Here is a 24,535-nt window from a genome sequence, read left to right as displayed (position 1 = left end):
GCCCCCTCTTGCCCCTGTCTGCACCCCTCACTGCCCGAGGCTGGGGCCAGCGGGCCACTGCTGGGGGCAGCTGCAGAGCCCCATGCTGAGGCCAGGAGCAGAACCCTGGGCCGGCAGCCGGGACCCCAGGATAACAGCAGAGCCCACAGGACCAGTGGCCGGGAGCCAGGGCCGGCAGCGGGCTGAGTGGGGCCGGCAGACATGACCCTGGGTGGCAGGGGGCTGGCATCTGAGACCCCAGGATGGCAGCATAGCCCCGGGCATTGTGAGTGCCACTCAAAATCACCTCGCGTGCCATCTTTGGCACGAGTGCCATAGGTTGCTGACCCCTGTCCTAGAGGAGCACAGCTGCCTCAGTGAGCTGTGAATGGAATGGCCAGGCCCACTGAGCCTTGAAGACTAAGACCAGGACTTTGAACTTGCACCAGAATTTGCACCGGGAGCCCGCACCATGGGTGGAGCACCACAGTGTATTCTCTGTTGTCATTCAGATGCAGGGATCTGAGCAGCCCCTGTGGTTTTGGCTCTGCATCAGAGCCAAGACTAGAAATCAGCTCCCTTGCAAGGTCTGGCTCAGTTAATTAATTCTGCCTGATTGTATCAGGATGACTTAAAAAATACACCTATTGTTCTCTGCTCTTGCCTTACTCAGGCCCAGCTAGCAGGAATAGCTGCTACTTCCTGTGTCTCGAGGAAGAAGGGAAACCCAGTGCCTAGACTTGGAGCTAGATGGAAAATGAAAATCAAATTGTTTTCATTCATGGAAATTTTCAAGTTTTCAGCAAATTAAAAACCAAAATAATTTCACTGAAAACTAATCTTTTTGCCAAAACTTGTGACTGAAAACTGAACAGTTCGATTCAGAAATGCTGTTGCAGTGCCTCATAGGAGCTGTAGTTCCAGTGCCTAGGACTAGGAAAGTCTAGTACCAGCAACTGTGCTGAAAACATCCAGTGGGCCCAAAAGGCGTAAATCGGTAAGGTGGCATGTTCCTGACTATTTTCTGCACCATCTAGGATCAACCAGCCAGCAAGGAGCAGAATGCTCACCTCACACTGCAGTGGTATTAATAGTATACCAAAGGCTGCTGTTACATATGTTCTCCAAGGCTTCTGGAGGTATTGCATCTAGCTCAAACGAAATACCAGCAAGAATAGTTGCTGCTACGGAAACCCTTCTCATATCCCCTCCCCATGACAGGCTGTGGCTTCACAGGCGAAAAACAGCATTACAATCCTAACCAATAAATACAGAAATATATTTCTTTAAAAGATTTTAGCAGACTTTTCAGAACTTCCTCTTGCTGAATAAATACTTAACACTGAGGTTTCTTCAAAAACTGAGGTGCTGTTAAGTTTGGTTAAATGTCAAGGGAATGAAAGAAAAGTGTGAAATGAAATAAATTGGATGAAATACTGTAGGCGTGTAATTTTTTCTATTTACAAGAGAGAGAGAGAGGGATATAAAATGTGCAGTCACCTTTCTGAATAATTTCTCCTTTTTATGTACTATAATTGAAAAATATTAAGCATTTGACATCAGATTTCCATCTTCTGTTTGAGTACTTATTTGTAAATAACTATTGAAAGTTAAATAATTACCATCCACATTCTTGTACATTCCAATCCAAAACTGTCTTGAGTCACTTGCAAATGCATCCAAGTGGTGGAAGAGAAAATCCATTTCAGCCCTATTTTCTATGGAAACCAAAGAGGCTCCTGCAAAACATAAATTAATAAATAAGCATAATTTAAGCATGTTTCACCATAGAAAACGATCTGCCCCTTGAAACAATCATGACGACATTTACTTAACCCTCCTGATACATTTAAAATAGCCATAGACTGTAATTAATTTTTGCCACTGAAGTCAATCAGAGCTCCAGAAACAGATCAGTAACAGCCCTTGCATTTTGCTCTTTAGAGGAAAACATCCTGCTGCTATGCTGGTTATTTCTAGGCAATACATATCTTATATTAGTTTTGTATTTGCATGCTCCATTTTTTCAATCAACCCCCATCCTTCCCTGCTGTTTAACGTGCAAGAGACAATGCAATTAGAAAAATGCAGCTTTTTTTTTTTTTTTTTTAAATATATTCCCTCTTGCAACGGGGATTAAAAAAAAAAAAGAAAGAAAGAAGAGAGAAGCTGATTTGGGAAATAAGAAATATCATCATATCCCAGTTAAGGGGATGATCTTATTACCACCATAATCCCAGTTTCCTCAATACTGACATCCTGTTGTATTAATGTAGATGGAATAAGTGGGGCCTAAGAATCAAAGGTATTAACATGATCCGGTCACTGTCCAACATTAAACAGAGTTAAACAAAGTTTAGTATACAGAGTCCTCAGACACCTTAGTACCTTGGCAAACACATCATTAAAATATTTTTAACCTTTTATTAAAGATACAGAAAACAAGGAGGAGAAAGGTTAAAGCATGTGAAATGTAAAGTATTAAGTAAGTCTTCCATTTTAACAGTATCCCATGTTCCCCTTCCCTTTGGGTGGAGAGAGTTTTTAAAAAGAACTGCCCTGCCCCATCATCTGACGGTCTCTTAGATGGTATTAAAAATGGTAATAACTCCTTTTGGGGGGGAAAAAGAAAAAGTTAGTTGAAATGGACAGGGCTGTTGTAGCTGTTGTTAAAGTCTAATTCTGTTTCCTAGAAGACAAAACAAAACGGTGAAGAAAAGAACAGCTAAAACAGAAAATACTGTTTATGTATCTGTTGACTCTCACTCGCAACTTTACTTCTGGAAAAACACAGGCATAGCACATGGTCTTATCAGCTACTCTGAGACCTGGCAAACTTGTACCACTATTGGGCTGCCCAGAGCATTGCATTTAGCTGCCCTTATAGCAATGTTGCAAAATATGCAGTCTTTGCTGGCTAAGCCAGATCCTTATTAAGCAGAAGGAAAATGGAGAGAGATAGAAAAAGAAATAAGGTGGGGAAGGACAAGGACACATGGGGTGGAGAGACAGTCTCACATCCAGGGTCATGGCTGAGATTTCACTAAAGCTGGTAGCAGTGACCCAGTGTCATCTGGGTGTCTCTGTCTGATCTGGTCTGATGAAGGTCTCTCTCAGGATGTCAAAAGTACAATGGAGGCCCAATAGCTCCAAGGATCCCAGGATATGGTGGGGGTGGCAGTCATGATGGTAAAGTTTGCTCCTTCCCCTTCTCTCATCTTTCAGTCAGCCAGCATCTTGGTAGCCAGCTTTTCTTTTTGAGGACCACAAAAGGGAGCATTGGGTGGAATAGCCCATCCCCTTATTATTTTATCCACCAATTAGGTCTAATAACCAACATGCCAGTTTTGGTTAATTGATTTTCAGTCCCAAATGTCTCTTATTTACCAGGCACCATCTCAACACAGTCCTATAATTGTATCAGTAAGCCTTTTTGTTTGGACTAATTTAGTCCGTCTCCCTTTTGTACCTTTTCCTATTAGCATTTATTATCATAGGTTGTTGTGACATTTTATAAACTTTTACTCACTTCTTACAGTTGAGCTCACAATTAGGGTAAATTTGTAGGCCCAGTTATTACAAGAGACCAGCATTAGGTTCTTTTCCTTTTATGGTGGATTTGCCACACTAGGGTACCAACATCTAAGAAGTATTAAACTGAGACCACCAACTCATTTCACATAGGCCACATAAAATTCTGGATTGTGGCTAACAACCAAGTCTCCTCTTCTTGAAGTGCTCAGTTCATTAGGGCTTTAACAGAACAAAGTATCAAGAACCTCTCTCATTTTGGCACAGACTAGGAACTCCTTTTACAGTCATTAAATTGAAACAAGTAAAAGGAAACCAAGAGGGCCCAAATTACATCTGCTTTTTTCCAGGTACCTGGACAAGAGTCCTTGCAGACCTGCATCTTGAACTCCCAGCTTCCTTCCTTTAGAAAGTCAGCTGATTAAATTCCTATTGCTAGGTTAATTGGCAGGATACCAAATGCCACCTTACAAGTAAACAAAGCCTCTTAATCCTTGTTGATCCTGGTTCCTCCCTATATAGGTACAGGGTAGTGGGTTTTATTTCTAGGGACCAGGACACTGTCAGCCCAGATGTGTTCCCTCCTCAAACCCCGAATGGCCAGTGCACCATGTCTCACCACCAAACAGTAATCACATAGCAACTAATTTCATTCACTCTCAACCTATGCCAGGTTCAGACCAGTGGCCTGGTGATCAAGTGAGAGTAGCCTTAGGCTGACTCACCACTATGGGTATTTGGTAAGAATCCAAACATGGAGCAAATTAGGGAGGTAATTGGTTAAGGACTGAATGATTAACCAATTAACTAGGTGGCTCTGCTCATCAACTGAGGAAAGCTAAAAGGCAGACAGTAAGAGGATTAACGGGATGGGGGGGGGGGGCTTGAGAGATAAATATTGTTTTGTTTTACCCTCACCTTTACTGTAAAGTTTCCCAGTTTTTCATTCTGAAAGGGGAGAAAGGGCTTCCTTTAATTCCACTTTCCCCACCAACCTCTTTCCTACCCGCCCACTTCCCTACAGTGCCCCAGTTTTTCACTTTGAAGATAAGATCAAACTGCTGGGCGGCAGATAGTAGGGCTGGTGCCCAAAATAAGTGGTGAGCCTGCAGGAAACTGTTAGGTCCTAATTAAAGACGACACTCACCTAATCGAACACATTCCATGGAAGACTGGGGCCAGCTTTCCGTCTCTGAGGACTCAATGTAGTAACAGTGACCATGGAAGGGAATCCAAGATCTGCGTATGTCAGATGTAGGACATTTTCCAGGGAGTTGTGGAGGGTCAGTAGGGACTGCAACTGAGAAGAAACCATGCTGTATGAAATCAATAAGGGCTTCTCAGATATGTTACTGAAAACACATATATACTGTACCATAAGCAGCCACTACTAATTTGACCATGATACCATGAAAAAGAACCTCAGATATTCACGGTTCATGATCTGGGCCAGATTCTCTACTCTGCTGTGGAGGTTTTACATTGGGGTAACTGCACTGACTTCAGCTGAGGCCAGGTCTACACAACACAGTTAGGTCAACATAAGGCAGCTCATGTTGGTCTAACAATGTCTGTGTCTACACTACAGCCTTGTCCCGCTGATGTAAATGCCCTACTACACCAGCATAATAACTCCAACTCCACAAGAGGTGTAGGGCTTATGTCGGTGTAGTTAGGGTGACACAGCATCTGTGTAGACTCTGTGTCCCTTACATCGGCTGTTGGAGCCATGAAATTGACAAGAAAGCCAGGCAGCTAGAAACCAGCTGCCCCCCACTCCTCTGGAGAGCTGGGTGGCTGGACCCCGCTCCTGGCTGGGAGCCAGGATGAGAATGGAACCCTCTCCCAGCTGGGAGCTGCAGGCAGCTAGACCCTGCTTCCGGGGGGAACCGAGAAGCCAGGGCAGCTGATATTAGACTTTCCAATAAATCTCCATTGATACTTCCTGTTGGATTGACAGATTTGTAGCTGAGTAGAAAAGGCCTAATTCTGAAATTCTTGAGCATCCAAAACTCTCATTCAAGTCAGGGTATTTGGATATGCAAGGGATGCAACAGTGGGTCCATAGCTTACAGACTGAAAATAAAGTGGCATAATGCGCCAATTAGTTTGTGGAATAAACTTTGAAAAATCTTTAGAATTCACTAGTTAGCGTCTGTCAAGCACCAAGAAACTGTATCAATGACTATTTCCTTCAAAGAAACCAATATTAGAGCAGAGTACACGTCATTATTTATATATACAATAGAACCTCAGAGTTACGAATGCCTCAGGAATGGAGGATGTTCGTAACTCTGAAATGTTCGTAACTCTGAAAAAAACGTTATGGTTGTTCTTTCAAAAGTTTACAACTGAACTTAATACAGCTTTGAAACTTTACTACACAGAAGGAAAATGTTGCCTTTAACCATCTTAATTTAAATGAAACAAGCACAGAAACAGTTTCCTTAGCTTGTCAAATCTTTTTTTTAACTGTAATTTTTAAAACTAAAACTTTTTTTAGTAGTTTATATTTAACGCAGTACTGTGCTGTATTTGCTTTGTTGTTGTTGTTTGTTTGTTTTGGTCTCTGCTGCTACCTGATTGCATACTTCCAGTTCCAAGGTGTGTGGTTGACTGGTCAATTCATAACTCTGGTGTTCGTAACTCTGAGGTTCTACTGTAGTCACAATCAAGACTTGAATGCATTTAAACTTGAAGCTCACTAATTAAAATTGCTAAATTCAGTTGCTTACCATCAGACCTTTTACAGACAGAGAGGTAATTTTCGTCACAAGACCCTGTCTTCCAGGTCCCATCAACATCTAAATAAACACAGGCCAAGTTCTGTTTTGGCTCCTCACTGGCCCACTTAGAGTACTTGATTCTCCAGTTATCAGTCCACTTGTAAAAGCCACTAGTCTAAAAACAAAAGACAATTAAGATAATATTGCATCCAAAAACTGTCTTAAAAAAAAAAAAAAGAACATTACGGTCACAAACTCACGCACTCAAATGTCAGAAATAAGTTTGTCTATAAAACCTTAATTCAGCCTCCTTGTGTGTATGCATTATGATATCATCTTTAATTACATGATCACACACTATTTTTTTCCACAGGATGCCTGCTTCTTTCAGAGCACAGAATGGACAGTGCTCACTGAATGGGCAATTATTCAATTATCCTCATTGTTCAATATATGTCCCCAGGCCATATTTATGGCACACTACCTAAATCCTGCTTTGAAAACAGAATTATCCATTTCCTAATGGGCTTTTTTATGGTGCTCATTACTATAGTATCTGAGTGCTTCACAAACATTAATGAGGTGAAGTGATATTATTATTCCCATTTGACAGATCAGGAACTGGTGCACAGAGACATTAATGTCAAAAGTGTTCACTAATTTTGAGTGGCCCGTGACAAATGCATATGACCTGCTTTTTCAGGTAACTTAGCATTATAAAGCACTTTATATGTTCAGATCACAGATCTCATTTACTTCAGTTGCAGTTGTGAGTGGTCAGGACTTCTGCAAAATAGGCCCCAAATATCCCAAGTTGGGCATCCAGAAAACAGGCACACACAATAAGGCCATATCTACATTGGGATACTAAGGAAAGTTAAGGCAAATCAACCAAAGGTGTGATGTTAAAATGCATAAATTAAAGTATATTAATCTCCCACGTGGATGCTCAAAGAAGGATTAAGTTACAGCGAGCTAAGGTCACTTTACTCCTAAGTGAGTACACGGGGGTTTAATGCACTTTAACTTGTGCACATTGATTTCACACCTTTAGTTGATTTGCCTTAACTTCCAAGTATACCCGTATAGATATGGCCTTACTGACCACCTGTGAAAATGTTAATTTAGTGACTCACCCAGCATTACACAGGAACTCTGGAGCAGAGACAGAATCCATTTCTCCAAAGGAGTATTCTATTACCTAAACCATGAGACCATCCTTGCAACCATACACCTTCCAACGTGTGCAACATATGTCTCCGTGGTCCTACAGACAGCAGCCTCATTCAGTGCAAAGCCCCAAGTCATTCAATGAGCACTTTCCATGCTGTGCACTGAATGAAGCAGGGATACTATGGGAAAAAATAGTATGTGATCATATGATTAAAGACTATAGCATAACACAGGTGGAAGGAGTCCAAATTAAGGTTGCACAAGCAATATTCTTAACATTCATCGTTTTTTAAATGTATTTTCCTAGTTTTTTGTTTGTTTAAAGCAAACAAAAAACACAAATTCCACCATGTGGAACCATATTGATTCCAATTGGTCTTATAGGTAGGGCTAGAACTTTTGGCTCCACAGCACAGACCTCCGCTACTTGAGCTAACAGAGTAACTGACAGCAGTAGTAGATTGTTATCTTCTATGTAGGCCAGCCATTGCAGGGAGAAGAGGCACAAATGTGTCAACCAATTTTGCCACCATTTGCTGACAGGAGTGGAATGTTGAGGCTCAAGTTCCTTGGGTAGTGGTCATAGACTTTCTGCCTCTGACCTCCCCAAGCCTGACCCCTTCTGCCCTGGGCCTCCCCAGCCTGCCCTTGACTCAGCCCGTCGGCCCCCCTCCCCCGGCCTCTTGTTCCAGTTCTCCACCTTCCTGAACTCCTCATCCTAGTTTCTTCAACCCCAGCACCCTTATCTCAATCGCCCACCCCCCTCAGCCTCCCTTGGCTCCTTGTCCTATCCCCTGCCTTGCTACCCCTGCCACAGTTCCAGTCCCTCATGTTTCCCCAGCTCCATTGCCCACCCTTTCCAACTCTTTGTTGGAGTCTGACCCTCTCACCCCAGTATCTTCATCCCACTGTCCCCAGGCTCAGCTGCTCAGCCCTGTGCATTCCAGCCATGCTTCCTCCTACTCCTCCTGCTCACTGCCAAGCAAGGAGAGCACAAGAAAAGTCGACTCCCGGCTCATGGTTCCTGTGCCTGGGACCTCGGTGGCCCCTGACTGGCAGGCAGAGCATTGCAGGGAGAGTCTTTGCTCTGGCCCTGCAGCCTAGGGATGGAGCACACACAATTGCTCTGAGGAGAAGGAATGGTACAAGCTCAGTCTGGTCGCACACAGGCACAGTGAGGGAATGGAGCATGCCCATAGCAGATGGAATCTCTGAATAACTTAGCTGCCAAACTCTAACAAGTCCCTGCTGAGCATGGGTGAACTGAAATTTTCAGAGGCTAATAACTCAGCCAAATTTGGGCAGATTATCATGGGGAGGGCAAGTAGCAGATCCTTGACCCCCCTCCCCTGTCAGATTTAAACCCCTCCTTCAAAGTACGGAGGGACTAAAGATTCCCAACAAAATGGTTGTGAGAACTAATTAAGAATGTAAGTAAACAGATGTGGTAGCACTGCAGCCCTAGCCACTGGAACAAACAATGGCAGTGATGAGCCTCTGCAGTAAATTCAACCCAAAGTGTTCCCAAGCCCGAGTTCTATACGTCTGCAGGCATCTGGGGGAGAGAAGTCTGCCAAAAAGGCAGCCTGAAGTGGCCCACACCACTTGTAACCCACATTCTGCCAATAGTCTGGGGGTCCAGTGAAATGCAAAGAGGGTGGCATGGACTGGGAATGGTGTGATACCCGAGCAGCTAGGGTATAAGTTGATTTAATGCATCCCCTTGTGATTCTCCCTGGAGTTTAAAATTGCACCAATTCAATGGAAATTCCGAAGGAGGGCAAGCAACAGTAACACTGCCTGCCCTTCCTCAGTATCAATCAGGCACCAGCTTCAGTGAATCAGGCCTTGAGGCTTTTGGGATCTTCAACCATTTTGCTAAATCATTGTTTTCAAAAGGAATACACCCCCCTTTCACCTGCTGTTGGTTTGTCCCTTCTCCCATTCCCAGGATTCCCCATCTGCACCTCTCCCCATGTTCTTCCACGGCTTCTCTCCCTCCCCCACCATTTTGATGGCTTCCACTCTCCTATTGGTTTCCTCACATTACTGTGTATCCACAGGTATATAATTCCATCCACAGCTTGTCTCCTCTTCACATACCCTTTTCTGTGTCTCCCCCATGCCCATTTCCATGGTTCCCACCATTCCCTAGCTATAGCGTAAGCTGCTTTTGAAGCATGCTAACAGGAACAGTGGGAGTTCTTTCACAATCACTACTCAACTATGAGACAAAAGCAAGCACATCAAACAGAGCCCTTGGTAATAACTGCAGACAACACTTGAGTAAGGAATGTGGGAGGTCTGATTTGACATAGCTCAGCAGCATCATAGTCACACTTATTTGATGTTCTTACCACATTGCTGTTAAGACCTATCCATACAGGCTGCCCGACTTTTAACACTTGTAGCCACAGGAATGACTGGCTGTAGGGATCTAAAATACTGGCAAGTTCTGAGTATTCAGCCTTGCAGTTTTTTCGTGCTTCTTCCCAGTTCATTCTGGAACTGATGAGTGAATAGCTACTGTTACCATAAAGGGTAAAGCCAGAGACTGGAACTGTTGTTTGGAAATTATGTAATTTAGGATCTGTAGTAAAAAAACAAACACATGGAAAGGTAATTTTGCAGTACACGGACTTATTGTTCCACCGAACAACAAATGTCGGCAGTATTCAAACACTTAAGAGTGGTAGCACTAACAGAAATTAAGACTGGATGCACGTCCCAGCCAGGACTTCAGTGACAAAAAACATGACTCACAGTTCTTTTATAAAAAGCCATGGTCCTTGTTGCTCTGACTGGCCGTTACTGAGCCAGACTCTCCCATGGATTTATACTCATTTGGCTCCCTATGCACTGGATTGTGATTAGTTTTAATGCAGCTGTATGTACTAAGTGGAAGCACAATCTTCTCACCCACTAACCATCATGTCAGAGTTAGCTGGACTGTGGCCAGGGCATGGGAGGAGGAGCAGAGCCTGCAGAGCCAATACACCCCACCAACAGCAAATGGGCAGAGAGGGGATGGCGAGGGGGATATAATCCAGGCTAGGCTTCAAAATCTGGGGCCTGAACACTATCCCTCTGCCTCCCCCCCCCCCCCCCCGCCCACCTCCCTCACCCTGCCCTCCAAATTAAACCACAAACCACCCTTCTCTCTCACACAGAACATCAGTCAACAGACTCCAAGCATCCACCCCTACTGTTTCTGAGCAGGAAACACTTAAAAAAATTCTTCCTTCTCCTAATCCAACCCTTTCAAAACCACCTCGCTCCACATCACCCAATCTAATCATCCCATCCAAAGCAAGTCACGCTCTCCTCATGGTTCTGATGGGTTGTAGCAGGGGGACTCTTATAAAGCTTCCCTTTGGGCTGCTCGTCATTGTGAGGAGGGGTCCCAGGTCAGAACAGGCTGCAGGAGAAACAGCTCTGGCCCTTGGTGCTCTCCCATTCTTGTATCTAGGTAAGAGCAGGATGCTGCATGGCATATGCTGTCTTTTCTATAGGCCAGGCTGCTACATGTATTAGAGATCAGTGTACGTGTTTGTTTTGTTAAAATGTTAACACATAAGGCTGTGAAACTCATTTCATGTAGAGGCCAAAGATGATGTGCTGTATTTGGGAAGTCTGCATTTAAACCATAAAGACAATCTAAAAATCACAGTCAAGTTTTTAATGCAATTAACTTGGAAGCTTGCGGAGAAAGAACTCACCAGTGTTCCTCTGGCATATGTAGCTTTTGTTCATTTGGCAGTCTACATCTTTCCATTTCCCTGCTTCCTCAATGGGGTCCTTTATCATAACAACACAATCAGCCTGGCGGGAAATGATACATAAATGAGTAAAAATAAACAAACAGCAAGCAAGAAACAATCTTCTTCCTTCTGGATCTGCAGACCCAGATAGCTTGCATGGTTGAATCAGCTATGTATCTGTCTGTCACTATTTATATCCACTCTGATCCACATTATCTAATCATCTATTGAATTGCTTCATATTTCAACAGAACTGATAGTGTTGTTGTGATGGTATTTCCAAATCGCATCGTCTCCCATGGGGCAGCCCTTTAAAACCAACTTCTCTATTGTTCAGGGTGCTGTTGTGACCGCTCACCCCATTCACCTCAGATCACTTATCAGCTATATGTTTTTATTGTTAAAAGGAGACATACTTAGTCAAGACAATAAAGTAAGAGCACAACAAATGGAACTACAGCCATTATTCCACATTAGCCATTTCATTTATTGAACCACACACAATTATGTTTTGCTATTAAAATAAGTTGACATAATGCTGGGGAAAATTTCAAAGCCCACAGCAGAAGCTTATTCTGAAGGAATGTTTAGTGGTTAGTGCATGGGGGGGGGGGATGAAAACAAGAGGCACAGATTCCTCTTCGTTTGAGGATTTTATTCATACAATTGTATTTCATGATAACTTATGCACGAGTGCATATCTGCATCTGATATTTATAAACACACCATCCTCTTAATTTTATTATTCATTCTAATAATCCCTTACAAAGCTCCAAAGTTACAGAGTTATTGTCCGATCATCTTGTAACCTTTACCCATGTGAGTTTCCTGACTTGTCCCAGTGAAGTCAATGGGTCTATTCACTTGAGTAAGGTTTGCAGAATATGGACCTTATTCCATCCATTTGTTTGGATTCATATTGTATCATAGAGAAAAGTTAAAACAGAAATTTAAATAAACCCCCAGAGTGTCATTTACTATCTGCAAACACTTTATGTAAAGCACCAACCAAATATAGTTCTGGGCTTTTGCAAAGAAATATTTGAAAATGAAGCTCCAAACACATGGTTCTACTGTAAGCTGACGTAGCTATCCCTTTCTGCTAGTAAAAGAGCTGGAACTCTGCACCATGACATTGTACTCTCAACAGCAAGAAGTTAATGGAAATAAGCCTACATAAGAAATAAATTGTGCAAGTTATATATGGTTTGATTGACCTTATCAAATGTATGATGGTTTAATGATCATTTGCAATCCACATTTACCTGACTGCGATAATTTGGGAAACCGTTGGCCCAGTTTGTATAGTAGACACCACTTCCATCTGTCCATAGGAATGTGTACTCAGAATTTACATCATTCAGTCCAATCCAGGTATCAGTTGAGGCATCCTTGAAGTGGGTGATGAGGAAGGCTGAAGGAAAACAAACATTTTTACAAGTGAAGCATGAAGACAACAGAATATCCAGAGCTAGAATCATAGTTATAAAATATAAACAAGATTGTTTTAATGGATTTATCACTTTAGACCAGCAACTTCACAGTTGAGATGGTTTCCCTGGCAGTTAAATCAGAAGTTGGGTGTGTCTAGCTATCATTTTCCCTAAGTCTGATTCTGCAACATTTAATCAATTTGAATGGTACTTATGCATGTGCACAGTCTGATTTCATGTGGTTTTGGATTTTAAAAACACAATCTATCATAGGACAAGCTCCAAGTTTCAAATTTTAGCATTACAGCACTTGCAACACCAGTCTATCTGCTACTAATTCCTCCAAGGCTGGGACTTTAAAAAAGTTGACTTAGGAAAGCCACTAATACATGCACATAAATGTTATCAAAATTACATTTTTCTCAGCTAACTTAAGTGTCCATTAATTATTAGTTTTAAGCAAAAGTAGCAGGCTCTATTATAAAAACTGAAGCTTTAAATCTTTAATTTGTATGTTAGGGGGATTAGCTGATTTCTCATCTAATACCAAAATGCCTGTACCAGGGGTGGGCAAATTATGGCCCAAGGGCCGCATCCAGCCCACCAGATGTTTTAATCCAGCCCTTGAGCTCCCGCTGGGGAGCAGGGTTGGGGGCTTACCCCACTCCGCATGGCTCCTGGAAGCAGCAGCATGTCTCCCCTCCAGCTCCTACACGCAGGGGCAGCCAGGGGGCTCGGTACGCTGCCCCCACCCCAAGCGTGGCCCCCGCAGCTCCCATTGGCCGGGAACCATGGCCAATGGGAGCCACCTGGCCGTGCCTCCGCATAGGAGCTGGAGGGGGGACATGCCGCTGCTTCTGGGAACTGCTTGAGATAAGCGCCGCCTGGAGCCTGCACTCCTGACCCCCCTTCCCCATATCCCAACCCCCTGCCCCAGCCCTGATCCCCCTCCTGCCCTCGGAACACCTCGGTCCCAGCCTGGAGCACCCTCCTGCACCCCTAACCCCTCATCCCCAGACCCACCCCAGAGACCACACCCCCAGCTGGAGCCCTCATCCCCTCCCGCACCCCAACCCCCAATTTCATGAGTATTCATGGCCCGCCATACAATTTCCATACCCAGATGTGGCCCTTGGGCCAAAAGGTTTGCCCACCCCTGGCCTATACATTGCACCTTGCACTTCTTCACTTGGTATGGAAGCCAGGTTTCCTTCCAAATTTATACAAGCCGTTCGTGCAGCATGCCACGTCAATCTCTCATTTTCACTGGAGCCGAATATTTTGAAACACTGAAAAAGAAAAGTATGATGAAGGCTGTAATCTAATACCATTTCAGATCAAAAACATTTGAAATTAACAAGATCAATTTCTGGCGTTGTACAGGAGGTCAGAATAGATGATCTAATGGTCCCTTCTTGTCTTAAAAAAATCTATGGATCTACAAAAAGAAAATATGCACACTGGAGAACTAACATAAAAGCTCCTTTCCTTTAGCATCCAGTGAGAAACTTAACTGATTAGTGGTTAGGAGAACAGAATATGGCTGTAAGATAACAAAGTAAGCATATAATAAAAGAGGAGGAAAAGCTTTTATCTTATCAATTAAAGGACTAAAGATAAAGAAATACTCTCTGGCCTGTTAAAAATGGTGAGGGAAATATACATATTAGCAGTGAAATAACAAAATAATTTGGTCCTGGCTATAAATAACCCTCCTCATCCAACAGGAAGATTCCAGTGCAAAGTGGGAGAAGAGGAGAGGAAGGGGAGGAGAGGGGTAAAAGCACTATGAAAGAGAACAATTTCCCATTAGATAAAGTTAATTTTCCCCCCACTTTTTGTATTTCTTCCGTCAACCTTTTTCAACCAATGGTAAAAGTGTAATTATTTGTACCACTGGTGCATTTGTCTGACAGGGAATGTGGATGATACATTTTGAATGTCTCATTGAACAGTAACCTGTCAAATATCCTTCTGTGCAATCTCTGTTCATTTGAGCATTTCAGGCCATAACATACAGGGTAGTAACAGTCAGTTCTTCCTACAGTGCTGATACCTTTGTATTCAAAGAACTTTTAGTTGGTATAAATGTGACTTTGAGTTTGCTAGGATGATACAGCTGCAGCTCTACCACTAGAAGGCAATGTTTTCACATGCTGCTGCTGCTAACACCTTGTAGGTGATTGTTCACCACAGTGAACTCTGTACAGTTCCACTGTCTCCTGGATGATCTACTGGTACCAGCATCTTAGAGAACAAGACAAGGGGGAGTGAATATAAAGTTGCACTACATTTGTCTCACAGTGGAGAGACAAAAAGTACTTGCATAAATATCTACTTTTTGTGCATCAGTGGGCAATTCCAATCAATGTACACCCATTCCGGAGGGCATGCGTTTATATTCTGCAATTCTGAATACATCCTATTGGGAAAGAGGGAGCTTTGTACAGATTTATGGATTTTTTTTCTTCGAATTCACTCTAGCTGAGAAGCAGCTTTACATTCTCTGTTCATGCTGACAGCTGGCACTTTTGCTCACTGAACATGTATCAAAGTATACATCAAGTATAAATTACAGACAAAACAGCACACATTTGGTTAGCGATACAATCTTTTCAAAATTAAGCATTTGCAGGAATGGCGCCTAAGCCATTTAAAACCTATAGTAACTCACAAACTCATTTCTTAGATTATTTAAATATGGATATAATGTCACCAGAATGGCCTGATCAGCCAATCAGAACACAACTTCGGATAATCTAAACCCATACTACAATAATAAAAGACAAAAATATAATTTTTTGTTCAGTTTCTTTTGCAAATAAAATAAAATATATGGAAGATGTTTGCTACTATACCTTGTTATTAAACAAAAACCAATTTTGAGGGCATCCCCCTAGAGGTGCAAGTGATGTGGGAACAACTATTGAATGAGTAGTATTATTGAGCCTTTCACAGATGAAGCCGTTTGGAGCACCACAGTTCAGATCATTCCACATACCTGGAACATATTAAATATGGAAAGTAAATTACTGGACAAGATGAAGACTGGAATGAAAATCTACCCCTTCTTCTGGTGATTACAGTATAGAAAGTACAGTTAGTTGGGCTTTTCCCCCTGCAACATTTAGGGTTCCGACACCTTAGGGGGAGAACAGGGGATATGAATCCCAAAGAATAAACAGTTGAATCAGCTGGTTGTATACGATGTTATTGTGTTATAAAAATACATCAAGGAAGGTCTTTTATGAAAGCTTGTAATGTTCTGAACTTGATTGTCACTATGAGATATGTATACAAGTTATGGTTATGCATGTATGCATATGGGGTGGGGGAGAGAGAGAGAGAGAGAGAGAAAATTATAATTGTAACTTTGGTGCAACTTCACCTCCACCTCACCACAGGGCGGTGAAACAATCAGACAGGGAGGGCAGATGAGAATATTCCAAGTACCTAACATTGTACAACCCAGGAAAAGGCAAATGGTGGGCCATTAAAGTTAATGGGACAACACTGAAACAGCTTAAAACTGAAAAGAAAACACCAGTTTTGGAAAACTAAGAAAGAAGGGAATTTCCCCTGCTGTGAATCATCATAATTTGAGAGAAAATTAAACAAACAAACAAACAAACAAAACCCTGCTAACTCTATAAGAAGGGAAGGGATTTGAAGTGAAAGGTATCCAGAAACTGAGGAGCAGACCTTTAAGTGGCAAGCTGTATGTGAAATGCTGGATCCACTTTATGACAGGGGGCATCCTGGGACACTCTTCAAAGACAAAAGGTAACTTGTACTAGAAAAGGGAATTTATCTACTTAGAAAGAATAACACCTGTGGTTGCATCTTTATGTGTATTTTCTGTGTAACTTGTATGTGTTTGCTTCCCCTTAATCGTTCATCTTTGAATCTGCGATTTTTCTATTAAATACATTTTTGTTTATGTTTCTCCCAAGCAGGTCTCTGTTGTACAAAACGTCTGGCGTGTGTGTATGAAGGTGAACTGATAACGGGGAGAGGGCTGTTTTTCACACCTTCAGGGGTGACGAACCAAAAGGGAAAAGTCCGAGTGTCTGGTAGTTAGAACTCAGGAAGGACAGATTTGGGAAGACTCAGGACCAGTAGGGCTGTTGGTGACACCCTGCAAGGATTGACTAGGCTGGTGGAAGCCAGGGTGAGACCTTTATGCTTGAGAGCTGGCTACTGGTTTCAGGGCCCTGAGCCATAATAGCACAGTATTAAGGCCCCTAATTTACAAGGCAGGTGGTGACAGTGACAGAGCCACTTACTGATCTGGGTGGTCCCCAAAATGTCACAGATCCCAGGAAAATTTTGTTGAAAAAGAAAGATTGTTTTCATAATTTCCATGGAAAATTTCAAGTGTTTGTCAAAAAACACCTAAATGTGTAATATTTCATCTGAACACCTACCCATTCTCCTCTATAGGCAGGCTTCCTGGTCAGACTACATCTCTTGATGAGGGGGGAAAGTGCACCAGGCAGTTGCATGGCCCAAGTGGATCAGTAGAGATGAAGTCTGGCTGGGGGCACAGCCCATAGGGAAGAATAAGGACATGAAACTCCCAAACTACAAAGCTCAGGTGGCATCTCAGTGACATTCAGAATCAAAATAGGTTTGGTTTTCAGACAACCCCCCCCCCACCACCACCACCTTTTTTTTTTTTTTTTTTTAAAGTTTTTGAGTGTTCAGTTTTTGATGAAAAATCCAAATTTTCTATGAAAACAGACCCCTTTTTGCAAAAAAATGTTGTGTAATTGAAACCCCAATTTTCCACTGAAAAACAATTTTCAAGGAAAATTTTTTACTAGCCCGAACAGAAAGATGTTAAAGAGTCTCCATGTATGACATACAACTGGATTAAAGACAATCTTCATAAACAGGAGTTACTTCATACACAATCCTCCTGTTTCCCAGAATAAAAAGAAGTTACCTCTCGTAACTGTTTTTCTCCTAAAGTGTTTGCCTCCACAGAGCCACACCACTAATGTCCTATGCTTGGGATAGTGATCTTGGAACCTTTTTGAAGCAGTATCAGTTAGTGCTTACCCCACAAGCCTCTCTCTCATTCTATAGCCAAACATATGCAGTGGCTGTATGTAAACAAACTCCTGTAGGGCAACACCTGTTTATCAGGGAATTGCTTTGTACAGCTAGCCGGTACTCAAGAACAGTGCAGATCAAAAAGGAATGGAGAAAAGAAAAGGAGGGAAGTGGGTTAAGTGAGCAAACAATACTAATCTGTGACTGAAAAAATGTCAAAAAAGCTTATAAAGTTTGATATGTGAGTTAAAGATGCCTCTTGAGGTGATTTAATATATGAAACCATCACTAGCTGCATATAAAGAAGGAGCTGCAGTGGCACATAAATCATTTTCTACTATAGAACTACAGTAGGTTAACTACTCTTGCCATTTATTTTAGTATGTTATCTCTATCACTATCAATCTACGATTCTTATCTGATCCCCCTGCCATAATATCTGAGCACCTCACAACTTGTAATGTATTTATCCTCGCAAGACAGGGAAGTAGTAGTATTATTCTCATCTCTATTTTACACATTAGGGACTGAGGTGCAGAGAGACTAAGTGACTTGGATATATTAGATATCAATTCTCCTCCCCCATCTTTTGTATTATAAAATATTTATAAATTGTTATTAATTATTTATGTTATAGTAGTGTGTATGGGTCCCAACCAAGGTTGGGGCCCTATTTTGTTAGGGACTACACAAACACATGGTCAGAGACTGTTCCTGTCCTGAAAAGCTTATGCTCTAAATAGATAAGACAAAGTGTTGGAGAAATAAAATGTTTTTGTCTCTGTTTTCTGATAGAAACTGAGGCAGAGCGTTTAACTGATTTGCCCATGGTCACACAGAAAATTTCTGGTAAAGCCAGGAATTGAACCACGTTTCTTGAGTCCCAGTCCAGTGCCATGCCACAAAGGGTGACATTTTTTAAAAAGTGCCTGGACTGTCTTAGTGTGATTTGTGCTCCACAGTCATTTAGATACTGTTGAAAATCTCACTATCGACCCACTTAATATAATAAATGACTTTACATGAAACATGTGTATCACACACACTCCTATGTCACACAGTGCAGAGCTGTTACAACACTGAAATATTACTATACTCACCTGTACGGGTATACATGACCACACAGTTTTCTTCATTATTTGAAAAGTTAGGTTCATTTGGAGCCCAGGCTACATAGTTTATTGGGGTTCCATCGATCCAGCTAAAAGAAACAATGTAGCAGTAGTTACTGGATAGATCCATTTTTATTTTTTAAGGCCACATTAATCATTTGATTTTACGTTACAGAAATTCTAGCTAAACAACAAAAAGTCAGCTTGGTGAACATGCCTTTTGTAGTAGGAAGAGAGCCTGAGACGTAAGCCCTTGTATCAGGTGCCTGATAGGAAGCCAGAAGCCTGGGCTAAAGTAGTGGTCAAAGCTTTGCTGATATAAAGCAAAGCCAGGTTGTGAGCAAGAGACAGGTCTGCTCACAGAATCTAGCAAGAACAGGGCAGATATTGCAGAAACACACACATTCCTAAGAAGTGCTAGGCACAGAACACTCACACAAACACATTCCAGAAGGGTGGTACCAGAACACCCCATACCAAGTATGGTACAAACACTCCCCTCCAAAGATAATGAGAACATACTGACCCCTCCTAAAGATAAGGTCAGGATGACAGTGTGATGGATAGAGATATTTTGATTCAACCAACATGTACAAGGTAATGGGTGGTAACAACCCACGTCAGGGGGCAGTAACTAACTATGTCAGAGGGGCAATACATAACTTGTTTGTATTGGGGTATAAAATGAAGTCTCAGAGGGAGTGTCTTTGGCTGGCCTAGGGGATAATGGAAAGTCCCACCATTAACTGAGCTAGTCCATTGCAATGGGCACACATGTGTTAGTGTACCTGTAACCATTGAACAAGGGCATTAGGGCTGTGTTTCGTTGACAATAAACCTGACCAAGTGCCTTCACAACTCACTACAAACTGAGTCTGCGGTTATTGGGCAGTTCAATCGAGGTTTGCAGTGCCAAATATCTGCGCAGAGCTGGGACAGCACACAGAGAACATCTAACATCTAACAACAGCTTTATGTGTGACTTTCATTCATATTAATGGAAATCATATGGCCAAAGTCCTGGAGCTCAAGTAGAGAATATTCTCTTGTTTTTTTAACTTACATTAGCCCTGTGTTCACAATAACTACATTCATTTAAAGTATAGCAGCTCAGTGTTAAACAAATGTCATATGTACCTTATTTAGATAGATATACTAATACATTTCATATCAATACATTCTATTTCCCCACCTGCATATTTTCTCAGAGTTCATGGATCACAACACATCACTAAAACAGCTAGCTGAGATAATTACTTGCCTGTAATTGTTGTTCTCTGGACACATACATCTCTGTAGGTTGTTGGGTCAGGGCCCCTACATGTGGATCTAGTGGAAGTTTCCTCAACTCAAAGCCTAATCCATTGGCCCCAAGCAGGTCTAGAATGACAGTCTCCAGTAGGGGACATCTCAGATACCCTCACTGTATGCATGCTGCTCTCAGCAATGACATAATCACTTCTTATCTTAGGGTAAGTCTATACTTACCTCCGGGTTCGGCGGTAAGCAATCGATCTTCTGGGATCGATTTATTGCGTCTTGTCTAGACGCGATAAATCGATCCCGGAAGTGCTCGCCGTCGACGCTGGTACTCCTGCTCCGCGAGAGGAGCAGGCGGAGTCGACGGGAGAGCCTGCCTGCCGCGTGTGGACCTTTGGTAAGTACCTTTAAGTTCGAACTAAGGTACTTCGACTTCAGCTACGTTATTCACGTAGCTGAAGTTGCGGAGCTTAGTTCGAACTGGGGGGTTAGTGTGGACCAGCCCTTAGTGGTTGGTGAAATACTCCCAAAATAAAAGCTAATTAAAGATGAAAAAAGTCTCAGGTCTCTGGGGAGGAGATGGGCAAGTAATTTGCCAAGGCTGCCTATCAGCAGAGAGCATCAGCTACAGGTGAGCAATTTGTATCTTTTCTTCAAAGATACCCAGCTCAGAACATTCCCAGTTTTTGAGCCAACACAACTCGCTGGATGTCTCTACAAGTAAAATTCTAATAGGAAATGCAACACACAATGCATAACTGTAAACATACTGTTTCTTGTCAGCGACACTTCCAGAGCCATAGAGAAAGAAACAATATGAAAGAAACTGAGAGAACTATTATAACTGACAAGCAGCAGCACATCACCAGGCAAGGAGGAGAGTGAAACACAGAATGGGAGAAGAATAGACTGCGGCAAACAGAATTTCCAGGAAGTAATTTGCCCAGACAGTGGGTGTACGAAGCAGTAGATCCAGAAGGCAGGACTGCCCCTGGAACGACAGTCCATTAGATGGACTTCCATTAATGCTAATGAAAGTCAGACAAATAAAGTCATCTGCACAAATGAGGCACCCTGAGTAGTGGAGTGAGTGGCTGAAGATGAGGCTCAGAGTGACTGACTCATAACCAAATGTCCCAGTAGATGGCACCATAACACTTTGTCTCTCGGTCCATGGCCATAGATGGAAAAAGAAAGATGTTTGAAAAGACAGACCTTGGGAGTAGAGAAGGACCTCCTGGATCCCCATTGACATGGGAAAATATAATTCACCAACACTTTTGGGAGAAATTCAGGGGCTGTCCATACAATCACTGAAGAATTTTGTAAGAAAACAAATAAGTCATCAAAGCCTGTAGCTTATTCACTCTAAATGTTGAAATCGTTGCCACCAGAAAATAACCTTCTAGGTAAGGAATGTGAACTCACAGGTATTAAATTTTGTGGCTGATGGCTCACAGTGAACTCTGGAGCTGAAGCTGGCATGCTAATATATAGGGAAACAATGTCAACATGGGGAAAAGACATTCTGCACAGCATGGGCATCACATGGCTCTGGCATTTGGGGAGGCTGGCCCAGGTGCCGGAAGCTCCTCCGGTATCTGGACCATGGTCTCACCTCCTGCTCCACCCCAGCTTGACCTCCTCCCCCGAGGCCTCCCCCACACTCCACCCCTGGTTCCGCTCATACTCAGCCCCCTCACCTGCAGCTCGCTGAGTCATGCCACACGCCCAAGACCCACCCCGCATGCCGAGTCCCTCTCCTCCTCCATCTCCACTCCCACAAAGGCGCCCCCGCCTGCCACTCACTGAGTCCTTCCCCGCCTCCACCCCTTCCCACAAAGACCCCCTGCCCACTGCTCACTGAGTCGCTCTATCCCCCTCCCCCAAGACCTCCACTGCCCGCCACTCGCTTCATTGCTCCACTCTGTGGAGGAGGGGAGAGATTCAGTGAGCAGCTGGCACCTCAGGGTAGGGGGATGGAGGAGAGGAGGGACTCGGTGAGTGGCGGGTGCCTCAGGGAGAGGTGCAGCAGGGACAGGAAGAGGTGGAACACAGGCAGAGCCACAGTAGAAAAGTGGGAGGAGGACTTGGGGCAGAGTACAGGCGAGGCCACCACAGCCCAGGGGCATCCATGCTTTCAAAGATGGCAAGTTGACGGCTGCGCTGCAGGGGAGGCTTAGCCTCCCCTGGCCTATTGTACCTGCCATCTATGCTGCACAGGTTTTGAATAAAAGGAGATGAAGCCCCAGAGCTGTTGACTATGCCAGAAGCACAAGACCTGAGAATTAGTGTATAGGTGAAAATCTGAAACTAGAAAAAAGATTTTCAACAAAGTAAGGAGACAAACACCAAGCCTAAAGAACATGTAGGGTCAAAGAAACCACATGATGAAGCATTGTGGATGTGAGGTTAGGAATGCTAGTTGGGATCACAGAAGAGACCCATAATCAACCATGGCCAGAAAAAATCTGACCCTTTGAGAAGTAAGAAGGAGTGATGCAAAAGGCTCACTGCTGAGAATCAACTGATTAGAATTTGGAACTGAGTTCTGCACAGGGGTACAGATCCAAGAGTGGGGATTAGCTAAGATGGGTATCTTTGCAGAAACAATTTTGCAGATCAAACAAAATTGCTGAACTTTTAAATATTTTTGTCTATCCACTAACTTCTTCTCTCTAAAACTTCTATAAAATACATGTTTTTAATTATTTTCTAAATAAAAAAGTTATAGTCTGGAAATATTGTGTCAAGATTGAGCCCCAAACAAGTTCTACCCCCATCCCCCTTTGAAATTGAAACTGTAATAGCCCCTTTTAAGGACAGCTTTGCTAAATACAATACTTCTTGTACTATGTTCTACAAGCCTGATGTTCATTGTTTACTTACCTAAACTTTTTATCAAGGCTCACACTTAAACCAATATAAAGGGAATCCCCAAAGTCATAATAGAAGCTCTAAAACAAAAATAAAAATTTAATTAAATGTAACGAAATAGCTGTAATTCTGGTTTAGTGCCTATTGTACAGCATGCATTGTCAGCAATGATTTGTTAACTTGCTGATGGTGGAGGCACTTTGCCATATTATGGATTATATCTGAAGACTACAAGTCCTTCACCTGATTGCCAATATTAAAGTAAAAAAGAAAAGTAGAGCAGGATGAAAATGAAGCAGAGGAAAAGCTGTTAGGATATAGGAAAACCTGCCTGGCTGGCAAATTTTAAAATGAAGCAAAAGTACATTGAAGAGTTTAGGAGAGTTCTCTGAAGTGCTGGTTGAAAATTTTCCATCACAATATTTTTATTATTATTGTCATAGAATGTTTTTTTCTACAATATGGAAAGTTTTGCGGGGGGAAAAATCATCATCAAAAAATGTCCAGGTTTCAATTGAAATAACCCAACCCTTTTTAGCTTTTAGATTTTCAACAAAAATGTCAAAGAACATTGTTGACAAACAAAAAAAATACTTTGTTTTGCTGCAAAAACTAATTTCCCAGCCAACTCTAATTCTCAGTTGTCTCAGTTAAAATCCTTTAAAATGGTAAGTCCATGGCTCGCCACCTCCTCCTCCACCTCGCCACAATTTATGTTGCAAAATAGCAGAGACAAAACCTCTTTCAGAACAAGACCATGACTCCATGATTTTATATGAAATGAGGTTTCAGCAGCTCCCTTGCATCCCATGGTTGTACCACTTTGAAATTTTTACATGTGCTGACAGCTCAGTAACTCAATGTCAGATTTTTGCATGCCTGATTTAGTCAAAATTCTATTTAACAAAGGAACAGCTCTAGAAGCTAGCAACAGTTAGTTTGCATTGTATTTCACTTCTTGTAAAGTAGCTGAGGACTTATCCACACTTGGAAATATACCAAGATAAATGTTCCAGAGTACTTATTTCAGTACATTTCCAAGTGCAAACAAGCCCTGACCCTTGCTGGATGTTACCTTCAGGGCCTGACAAGGTGGTGCAGATATATGGCATGACAGTACACACTCTCCAGTGTTTCAGAAGCAGATTGTGACAAGTGTCTGGGTGTGCTGCACTGAATTACCCATTTCTGAAGTAGTAAATATGTTTCTTACATATCTCCACAGAAACTTTCTTTCACTTTCACCCTCAATGATAACAAGATCTCCAGAATTCTTCTTGCAATACTCTCGGGCTTTTTCCATAGGCAAAGTTTCATGGCTGAAATAGTACGCCTTGTCCTCATATATAACCCATCCATCTTCACTGACTTTATATGTATATTCTGCAAGATAAATAATGAAGGCACATATACAGTATCTCTACAACAGGTTAGAATCATTATATGGTAACATTTTTCTGGTAACAGGAAATACAAAACCTACCAAATGTGGTACTTGGTTCAGGTTTTAATGTTGCTCCTGTAAAATAAAATAAAATCTGAATGTGTTATCTACCTCATGCATGTTCTGTCAATGACATTTATTAATACTGTAATTATCATTTTAATGTGGAATAAGAAAATAA

At 42.3% G+C, this 24,535-nt stretch overlaps 1 protein-coding gene across 1 annotated transcript in view; it reads right to left on the bottom strand.

The window, feature by feature from the left end:
* The window catches only part of LOC135873633 (macrophage mannose receptor 1-like), a 54,157-nt gene that overhangs the window by 4,646 nt on the left and 24,976 nt on the right, over positions 1 to 24,535 (bottom strand). Inside the window, exons 16-27 of the mRNA XM_065398275.1 lie at positions 24,394 to 24,429; positions 24,124 to 24,293; positions 22,923 to 22,990; positions 18,762 to 18,862; positions 15,462 to 15,604; positions 13,778 to 13,892; positions 12,436 to 12,584; positions 11,129 to 11,231; positions 9,767 to 9,999; positions 6,246 to 6,411; positions 4,658 to 4,810; positions 1,602 to 1,718 (exon numbers count right to left, since the gene is read on the bottom strand). Of these exons, the coding sequence (XP_065254347.1) occupies positions 1,602 to 1,718; positions 4,658 to 4,810; positions 6,246 to 6,411; positions 9,767 to 9,999; positions 11,129 to 11,231; positions 12,436 to 12,584; positions 13,778 to 13,892; positions 15,462 to 15,604; positions 18,762 to 18,862; positions 22,923 to 22,990; positions 24,124 to 24,293; positions 24,394 to 24,429 (1,554 nt within the window). The remainder of the gene's footprint in view (positions 1 to 1,601; positions 1,719 to 4,657; positions 4,811 to 6,245; positions 6,412 to 9,766; positions 10,000 to 11,128; positions 11,232 to 12,435; positions 12,585 to 13,777; positions 13,893 to 15,461; positions 15,605 to 18,761; positions 18,863 to 22,922; positions 22,991 to 24,123; positions 24,294 to 24,393; positions 24,430 to 24,535) is intronic.

The sequence above is a fragment of the Emys orbicularis genome, chromosome 2 (assembly GCF_028017835.1).
Source record: "Emys orbicularis isolate rEmyOrb1 chromosome 2, rEmyOrb1.hap1, whole genome shotgun sequence".
In the NCBI taxonomy this organism is placed as follows: Eukaryota; Metazoa; Chordata; order Testudines; family Emydidae; genus Emys; species Emys orbicularis.
This window is presented reverse-complemented; position numbering and strand designations above follow the sequence as displayed.